Source organism: Ochlerotatus camptorhynchus, unplaced genomic scaffold (assembly GCF_037179485.1).
Source record: "Ochlerotatus camptorhynchus isolate MF236.1 unplaced genomic scaffold, CSIRO-AGI_Acam_v1.1 ptg000626l, whole genome shotgun sequence".
Lineage (NCBI taxonomy): Eukaryota > Metazoa > Arthropoda > Insecta > Diptera > Culicidae > Ochlerotatus > Ochlerotatus camptorhynchus.
In genome coordinates this window covers 1,402,747-1,413,310 of record NW_027041105.1, presented here as the reverse complement: position 1 = coordinate 1,413,310, position 10,564 = coordinate 1,402,747, and the positions used below count along the sequence as shown (strand labels likewise).

Genomic DNA, 10,564 nt, shown 5'->3' with positions numbered 1-10,564 from the left:
AGAAGTGACTCTCCCTCTGAGTTATTTTCATCGGCAATGTGAGCTAATACCCCGTACAGACTATGGCCGCGGCCAGGGTAGACGCGACACGCGATGCAACTCACGCAAAAAAAATAAATAATAAGATTCTTTTGAATTGGTTGCATCGCATCGCGAATCGCGTCTACCCTGGTCGCCACCTATGGTTTATACCCCGTACAGACTATGGCCCATACCATGTAATATAGGCTGTCTTGCAATGACCACTCATACATCTAGTTTTCATTGGAAATCCTATGTATGAGTGCTCATTGCAAGACAGCCTATATTACGTGATATAAGCCATAGTCTGTACGAGGTATAAATCTAGATAGAGCAGGAATTTGGGCGTAACAGCTTTTGTAAACAATGACTTCTATCGACGATTTCTAGGAATTTAAGGCACGTCCACGCAGACCAACCTAACCATCGGATAGGGGAAGTCTTTCCCTACCCGATGAGGATGTTGGTTTGCGTGGGCTAGCCTTAAATTTCTAGAAATCATCAAGAGAAGTCATTGTTTACAAAAGCTGTTAGGCCCTAATTCCAGCTCTATCTATAAATCTCAATTCTAGATGCTTGAGAAATCAGATCAGCACAGAAAACCAAAATCTTTCCTGCAGCGAAGATAGAGTCATCCCCCTCGATACTTCATCATTTCTCAATAGTGATGGAGTAAAACGATATGCACTAAACTAAGGACACGGGATATACTGTAACCCGTCAGCCTGACGAGCTTTCCGTTGAAAGTAAAATGGCTTAAGCGCCACTCCCGAGGGAGACCATTTACCAATTTTGAGGTTGCCCGACCGTATGAGACCTTGCAGGATTAGGTTCCTATTTTTCCCAAATTTTGTTCGGGAAGCGAGTTGGCTGACTAGAGCTATTCGATTAGAAAAAGTATGTCACAAATAGTGAAGTAAATGCAACTGAGGAGAAAATGCTGACAATAAAACGCCCGGGCCAAGATTAACCAATGCGAGTGGTTATCATCACATACCAAGACTCTACTTTCACCCTGAGACAACCCGTGTTAGATTTGGAAGTTTTCCAGTTGGTTCCGGAGCCAACCTCTCCAGTAAAAACCTCAAAAGAGAAAAAAAAACTACAGCAGGAAAAAAGACCGGTGACATGAAAGTCTTCCAAACAGATTCACTTCTATCTCATCAAGGCAGATCTATAACAACCTTTTTTGGCATAACGAAATTACAGGACTTTATTGCATATTTGCCAATCCAAAACCAAAGAGAGCTTTATTCCATAATGTTTATTGTCTAGTCTACTTACAGGCGCGAAAGTTCATGTTCTGTTCATTTTGTTTGCTTTGTCTACCTAGTGCCTAATTGCCTCTAACTTTCCCTCACTGAACGAAGTATTCCGATTGTTTTTAATAGAAAAATCAGATGCATACGCTAAGATTCAATTTTAATAAGTTCTATATGAATCTTATAATCATTATATGATGCTCTAATAGAGATAATGTGATTAACTCATAATAACTATATGAGTTTCCATTAAATTTCATGTGATTTACAGCTATCATGAAGGATGTGCAAAATCAGATAGAATGTATGTGATTTTCCAATGTGAAAAAAACATAGTGTTTTCAAGATGGCGGCTAGCAAGCAAACTTTGTTCGCTGATCTCGGATTTCCTGACGATTTACTGGAGTTATTTAATCGTAGGTGTATTTTCTAATTTATTGGCGGGTAATTTAACATTTGTTATATTTCTAGAATGTGGAATTACTCTGTTTGAATTAGTTTCGTGTTCGTTTGAGGATTTCAAGAACAGATTGAAATCAACGTCAGTCCAGTGGGAATACGAAGTTCTCTTCGACGCTATTGAAGCTTGGCGAAAGCGCAATGTAAGTTTTTTGATTATATTTGTATTTAAATGCATATTTTAATATAGTTTAATCAATTTAGAGATTGTTTGTGGTAAGACAATTTCCGACAAAACCAGAGCCACTTGAGTCAACAGAGCTAGAAGAAAGACAACCGGTTCACATCGTAGACACTTCTGAGGAACACGACGATCATCCAAGTACGCCAGCTATAGACAATTCTGGTCGAAGAGTGAAAAAAGAATTATATGATGTTCCGGATGTCACATCATGCATTAACGAAACGCTTGTGGCAGCTGGATCGGATGAAAACGATGACCCAGTGATTGCATACGAAGAATGCTCATACGTACCTCGGCAAATCTCAGCACCAGCAACTATATCAACACAAACAACTATATCAGAAGTGAATAGTCCAATAGATGAATCGGAACATCCATCTGTAGAAGCAAGCCCCGCATTTTCGCCAAAAGTCTTGCTGTCGTTGTTGGAAGCAACAGAGGAACGAAAAGAAATTATTGAGAAGTCGAAGGTCGGTGAATTATCAGAGGCAAAACAGTTGCAACTAGCTGGGACCATTGCCAGATTCCACCTGAAGAACAGAAACAGGCTTAGGACAGAGGATTTGGAAGTTTACAGTTTGGTATTGACAACACTGTTTAAATTCGAAAGAAAGGTAAGTTTAATAGATTTTGTGTTGATGTTTTTTTTTCTGATTATGTACTGATTACAGGAAAACTATTACATTTGCCGTGGTGGAGATCGACGAAATCATGGTGGCAAAATTGCAAACAAGGTTGCAAACTTGAAGCAAAAAAAGCGTAAAAGTGAATGCAAAGAGCAGGAGCATGCAAAAAACTTAAAACTGTCTGCGGAATCTGTACAAATCCATGAGCCGACGTCAAAAGCAGCTATTGAGTGGCTGAATCTAAATCAAGAACCGTGGGATACGGTCTTGTACAACTGGCCTATAAGTTTCAGTTACCGGAAACAGTATCTCAACCACCACAATTTCGTTACTCGATTGTTTACGACGTTTCCACACTATAAGGCACCTCATGGTTATCAATTGGTAAGTTTTTTTTCATTGTATATTGCTTATTTGTGTCGATTTACCATCAATGCTTCTGCTTATTGCTATAAATCAGTTTAGTGAAGTACTTTTGAAGCTATTATCAGTTGAGTGAAGTATTTTTGAAGCTATGTTCAAGCTCCAATACTGGAGAAAGTCTGAATTAGTCTTATTCACAACCATAGTGGAAGCCGGGGTAAACAGAAATGCAAAATGTAAAAAGAAACATCCCATTTTCATAACATATTGAAACATAAACGGATTTGGTTAGTTTTATTTATTATAATAAAAAGGTACAGTGGGGTAAGTGAAAATTAGGTGAGGCAAGTGGGTAATTGCTTTCAAACCAGTGAACTATAATAAAATTAATTCAATTTATTTGAATTACCCATTAATTCGTAATGCTGTCTTAAGGAGCCAACTTAATAAAACATTGTCCGTTGCTATTGTGGCTTAAGACAATTTACCAGCTTGTCCGAACCAATTTTCACTTACCCCACTGTACCTTACATAATAAAACTGACGAAATTCGTTGAAATTTGACTATTTTATGAAAATCGAATGTTTTTTATTACCCTGTTTTCCCCTATCGATAGTTTTTGTTTTTTTTTTTTTTATCAGAAATATAGGTATACATTCTCATTTTTCTTTAAAGGTCGATATCGATTATCGTTTCTTGGAATTGGGCGCGTCCGATGGATTAACTAAACTGGAACACCTTACACCAGCTATTGTATCGTACATTGCTAGAAAGGGCACTGACCCATCTGTTGTCAATTTGCTGAAACATCTCACGAACAGCAACACAAATGCAGGTAAAGCGCTGTCCAGACTCAGCAGTTATAACATGTTATAATGGTTGTCAAATAATTGCAACACAGAAATCACCATCAAGATAGCGCTATAACATGTTATAACTCTATAGTCTGAACGTACTATAAGACTTATTATTTGATAGTTAATTTGTTGATGTAATAACGATGGTTTTCTTCCGTAGATACTAGATTGTCCACCTTGCTGCTAGGCTTAAGCACAGTACTACCACCACTCATAGTTGGCCTCCGATTCAAACCAACAATTCACCTGGCACAGGAGGATACAATCATCTTCGCCGAATCAATAGACCAGGTAGCATCAAAAGTTCAAGCAATTTACGCGTCATATGCTGAACGGAAAATACCTATTGTGCCAAAACTTGTTGTACTGGGAACCGGCATAGATCATATCGACGGGCGCTTCTTCGTGTGCTATTTGGACATCTGTTATGAACTGCAGTCTCTTGCAAGAGCTATTGACGTGCTGATCAAGATATCTGTTACTCTTGGAGTACCATACTCCAAAGTGTCCAAACTTGTTTGGCATTTCTTAGCAAGCTCTGCCTACGGTATCAAACATCCGGAATCTTACGCGAGTATCAATCGGCTGAATGGTTTTTTGAAAGCAGCTAAGGATCAACTGTAAATCATGTTCAACTGTATGTTAAAAGAGTGTAACGATGTTTTCGAGACAGCAGAATCGTATCTGGATCACCTTAAAGAGTTCCACCGGGTACCAACTATCTATCGTTATGAATGCATGAAGTTGGATTGCCGTCAAATTTTTACCAAATATCATCCGTTTAGAAAGCACATCATAGGCCATTCCGAACATCGAGCTGCGAATATACAGTATGATACAACCAATATCAACGATGATACCAATGTCATAGACGAACACGTGGAAGCTACATGTGAAGAATCTCCACATTCCAGTGCTAAAAGGCAAAAGTTTGAGGAAGCTACCACCAGCTACGATCTAGAACGGGATAATACTGAGAAACATGACAAGGTAGACCAGGCAGCTGTAATGTTTACATTAAGTTTGCATAATAAGAATAATATTACTAGAAAAGATGTATACGATATTCAAAACGAAGCAGGTATTATATTTTCGGAGCTAGCACATTTGTTGGGTGATTTGAATATGGCGTTAGAAGATGTAGAGGATGAATTCAATTTTAAAAACTACCTTGAAAAGATGAAAAACGTGTTTAGATTTATAAGCTCAGATTTTAAATTGTTTAATTACTTGCGTAAAACTGGAAACTTTCAATTACCAACAATAGTAACGGTAGAGAAAAATAAGATAAAGTCTAAGCTCATACAATTTGAAGCAGACGTTGAAATAGGACAGGACAAAAACTTCCTTATTCTAATGCCTATAGAATTCCAAATAAAGTCGTTTTTAGAATCGCATAATGTACTGCAAGCAATCATTTCACACACCGCAAAACTAGAAAAGGCTGCAAAAATTGTAAACTTCGTCAATGGAACTAAATGGCACGAAATCAAGCAAAAGTACATTAACGACACAGTGCTACCTATCTGGTTGTATACAGATGAATATGAAATTAACGATAGTCAAAGCTCCCATAGTAACAGGCATGCTGTATACGGAATTTATTACAATTTTCCGACTATTCCAGAAGAATTTCAAGCAAAACTAAGTCATATATTTGTAGCAGGCATGTTGAAGAAAGTCGATGTAAAAGATAGTGGAATTAACAACCTAATGAACGCATTGATAGAGGAATTCTCTCAATTGGAACAAAACGCAGTAGAATTGAAGCTTAATAACGAAACGATCAAAGTCAGATTTATACTATGTCTTCTACAAGGAGATAATTTGGGCATACATACAACTTTGCTTATGTCAAGTGGTTTTAACGCAAACTTCTACTGTCGGTTCTGTCGACGGCCTAAGGAACTATTGAAAAATGATACTAAAGAACACGCTGATTGTATACGACGCAGAGCCGATTATACAGAAGACTTAGATATTGATATGCATAGCGAGACAGGCATAGCAGGATACTCAGTTTTTAATAATTTACCATCATTTCACGTAGTGGAAAACAAAAGCGTAGATCCAATGCATGATTTATTTAGTACGGGTGTGTGTAAATACGGCTTTACTGAAATACTTGATTACTGCATTTATCGTAAAAAATATTTAACTATTAATGACTTCAATATTACCCGGAAAAATATTGGGAAGCTTAGTTTGGATGATGAGCTTAAACGAATGCCAGAATTATCAGAAACTTACAATAGTAAAGAAAAACGCAAATCCGTGTCTATGCGTCTCACTTCCAATGAAATGCGCATATTTTGCCATTATTTTACATTAATAGTTGGAAGATTTGTTCCCCAGGATGATGAGGTTTGGAATTACTGCAAAGCATTAGTACAATTAGTAGACATGTGTTTGAAACGCTCATTTACTGACACGGAGCTTGACATGTTGAGAGAAGTAATTTGCAATCATCATAACTTATATTTGAAATTTTTTAAAAGAGATTTAAAACCTAAGCACCATTTTTTAGTCCACTATCCTGGAGTAATTCGTACATCTGGACCTGTAGAAAAAATGATGTGCTTTAGAAACGAAGCCAAACACAAAGGATTCAAGCAATATTCGCACATAATGCCATCTCGCAAAAACATTTGCTACACTTTGTGCATAAAAGCATCATTACAATTCACTTATGATCTTGTAAATAACAATTTCTTAAAAGTTTCTGTTGAAGGAAATTTTAATTTATTTGACATCCGATTGCGTAATTATTACAAAATGATCATTCAACCATTATGTATTAGTTCTGGGTTTGAAATAATGTGTTCAAATAGTATTGTATTCAAAGGAACAAACTATAAAATTGGAAACTTCATGTCACTACTCACCAACATGCATCAATATCTATTTGAAATATTAGATATAGTTAGATACGAAGACACGTTTTATCTGGTTCTTCAATCGTGGAAAGTAGGTATATACAGTAATCACTACTTAGCTTATGAAGCCATTGAATGTCTTCCTATAGTTGATATTATATCCATAGAAGCATTCAGTTTGCCACCAATAATGGTACACAATATCGATAATCGCTTCTACTTTCGTAACAAGCCTAGTTTCAATGTGGAATATTAGGATCTTAGATATAAGTAAGGATATGATGTACTTAATATTACGAAACCGTTATACAAACTTGAAATATATGTCTATATGTCAAATTCTTATGTATCTAGTACACATACTGTTCATACAATTTTATTTGGAACATAAGGCTATTTTCAATCGAATCAGATTCACATGCGATTATTTTAAAAAATGGAATAGGGTGTTAGTCTATTTATTTTCCAACCTGTATGAACTGTATAAACTACTAGACTCGTTCTGTATACATTATTTCCACTAATTCCAAATAATTCCCATATATTTTCATTAGAAAATGACAATAAAAAGTACTTGATAATACATTACATGTCATTAGATTTTCCAATACAATCTATTTTAATATCGCATAGAGTTCATATGATGTGTCATATGGTTCGAATCGCGATTCAATTGAATTTTTATGTTCATTTCATATAAAAGTTATGTGATAAACTTATAAACACTATCTATGTGATTTTCAAATAACTCTCATGTGAAAACCATTATGGATGAAATCCATATGATTTTTTTAATGGTTTTTAGATGGAATATTCTTAGAGTGCTCTTTATCTACCTGTCTGTTGAGCGTGTGTGTGTTGGGTTATGTTCTGATATGTTTCATCCTCCTGTGCGTGTTCAAACGGCTCTCATTTGGGTTCACGTGCAAACGTTTAGAAAGTGTACGCCTCGCAAGACCGGAAAAGTGCTACGGTTCCGAGATGTTTTTAAGACAGGTGGGCAGGAACTCACGGTCTCCCAGTGTTGGTGAGTTCTTTGCCGTTAATGTCCACGAAAAGTTCACTATTTTGCCATACAGAAATTCAATACAAAATTTTTTATCTGCGGATTGAACCGCCCATTTTGTTATGGCAAGTTTTGCTATAAGAAATGCTCCTCGTGTGTATTAGCGAAATTCACATCAAAGCATGATTAATTGCGTAGGAAATCAGTTTGGCACGGCATTTGTGACCAGCATAAAACTTCCGGTCGTATGAAACAGGTCAAAAACTGTCCAAATCCGCAGATAAAAATTTTTGTATTGAATTTCTGTATGGCAAAATAGTGAACTTTTCGTGAACATTAACGGCAAAGAACTCACCAACACTGGGAGACCGTGAATTCCTGCCCACCTGTCTTAAAAACATCTCGGACCACTCCTGCCTCTTCCACTGATCAGTCCAAAGTGATCGATAAATTTTTAGGGATCCTCAGATTAAACGCATTATCGTAATCTTCGGCACCGGAAATCACGTCAATCTAACGAAGTTAGATATTCGTGATACAACGAAAATTGTTCTCGTGCTCTCATCAATTGCATCCCCCGCTACAGGAATGTTTCTCTAACAAACAACTCCAATCATCCAATTCGCTGCTCGGCTCAAAATTCAGGGATAGGAGAGAAATTCGAGAAAGGTTAACAAATCATCAAAGGATCTGTACCGGGTCGATGTACGTACGCGCTAAACGACGATCGAGCAACCTTCCGCCTGCTTGCAGTAATTGGACATGAATACCACCCCGGCTCTCACTACTGAACTAGAACTCATTTACAATTTGCCAAGTGGTGGATATCTACTTCACTCTCGAATTCATTACCTACTAATAGAATTCACTCAACGACTGCGGTGATTATTTATGAGATTTATTTTAAATTCATGTTCCTAACAAATATTGATGAAAATTGAATTCAGAAATATGGTACTCGTTACAATACTACAATACCAGAACAACATGTGAAAAGGGCATACAAGCTTTTTGTAAACAATCCTTCTTATGCCCTTTTCTCGCCACCCATATGACACCAACGCAAACCTTTAACATCACCGGGTAGGGGACACTTTCCCCTTCCCGATGATATTGCTGGTTTGCGTGGGTGACCCTCGGTTGGTGAGAAAAGGGCCTACAAAGGTTTGTTTACAAAAAGCTTGTATGCCCTTTTCAAATGTTGCTCTGGAATAGATCAAATTACTGGTCGCAGTGGTTTCATGTCCCGAATAGAGGAAAAACGGGAGGACTCGACAGGATCTATTGAATTCAATAACGATTCTTTGACTTGTTTAACCTGAATTGTCTCCTATCTCCCCTAAAATGAGCCAGAATTGATAGCATCACTTTCTACCTAAAATATATGTGCTCCGATTTTTTACCCACAACATATGAATACAATCGTATGCTTCCTGTTCAGGTATAATTTATGTGTCTTATAAAGTGTAAGGTACGAACAACATTAATTTGAGCCTGCTTCAAAACAGTCTACACTCTACTTTCAATCAGGCATATTATTTCCAAGTAGGATCCTGCATCATAGTTTTAACACGTTTCATTTTCTACAGGCAACTTAATTTACAATGGTCGCGCAAAACGCGGATAATCAACGCCACAAGCTGGATTCCATCGAAATCACAGGACGACCCAGCTTCTCACACCGTGATCTGGACTACAAGATGAAAATGCTGCAGCTTACCTTGGTGTATCGCCGCTCTGTAGTGGAAGATCGCCTGCCATCGATTGATCAACCAAACAGGCACTCAATTGCTCAAGAAACGTTTGCCAAAGTAAAACCCTTTGCGATTGGACAACCCTTTCATCGGCCAAAGATTCTCGCTGTGGAACCGAAGTTGAAACAGAACATAGACCAAAAACCTAGTAAACCACTGGTCAGTATAACAAGTGCCACCTTGCCGTCGAATCCTCAGCATAGTAAAGTGCAACGGTTGGTCCAAATGTTTGAAACCGGTACCAACACTACTGCAAAAATACATTCCCGTTCGCTCTTAAAACAACCGATAAAGCAACAAGCAACAATTGAATTGAAGACACCGCAGCAAAGTCCGCCTAAGAACAACGCAACAGTTCTCAAGAAAGAAGAATCCGCACCAAATGACGACGAGATTAGAGCTAACTTGAAGCAACGTAAAAAGGTAAAGCTTTTATGCAAATTCTTTGAGCAACAAGCTAAGAATTGATTCGTTCTTTTATTTGACAGCTTGACTCCTCGTGAAAGGCTGTATGCTATATAATAAATTTGTGCGTATTATATTCACTATACTTTGCATGTAATAAAGCAAAACTGATTTTGATTTGGAAATAAATAAATATATGACTAAACCTGGATCTCTAAAAATTTATTTTTGTGATTAGCACTCACTGTCTTAGATTAAGACTCATACTAGACAAAATATAATGCTGTCCATGTAAGTATTGGTTGTGATGTTAATCTCAAAATTCAAACTTCTTTTGTTATAAATTCAATATAATTGGCATTGTTGAGATTCTCTAAATTAATGGTACAATTCACCATAAAATTGACATTTCACGGTCTAGTACAAATGTATTCATGTTGAAAAACAGTATTTGCAATGATTCATAACCATAACCATAACCAAAATATGAGTTTGTGCAAAAATTGCTCTAACTTTGGTTCTAGTTGACCAAACGATGAAACAATGTAATATGTGATTGCTATGACACATGTTGCTTTACGTTGCAAATGAGTATTATCGGTACAGTTGAAAACCCCACAAGCGGCAAGCGATTGACGTTGACGGCGACTCTGTAGCTCTTTACTCCACTCCCTCCGCTGGCAAAAAAGTCATCCAAAAACACTTTGCTTGAAGCCGATTTTGTTGGCTCTTTGGTTCGATTATACGTCA

At 37.2% G+C, this 10,564-nt stretch overlaps 1 protein-coding gene across 1 annotated transcript; it reads left to right on the top strand.

The window, feature by feature from the left end:
* Positions 1-9,259: 9,259 nt before the first annotated feature.
* Positions 9,260-9,912, top strand: LOC135714207 (uncharacterized). Its single transcript, XM_065237524.1, has 2 exons — positions 9,260-9,832; positions 9,898-9,912. Exons 1-2 carry the CDS (start codon positions 9,260-9,262, stop codon positions 9,910-9,912), a joined length of 588 nt encoding a protein of 195 aa, XP_065093596.1.
* The last annotated feature ends 652 nt before the right edge of the window (positions 9,913-10,564 follow it).

Bases quoted from the DNA above. Each gene is read 5' to 3' on its own strand.
- LOC135714207 (XM_065237524.1), top strand. From the start codon at position 9,260: ATGGTCGCGCAAAACGCGGATAATCAACGCCACAAGCTGGATTCCATC.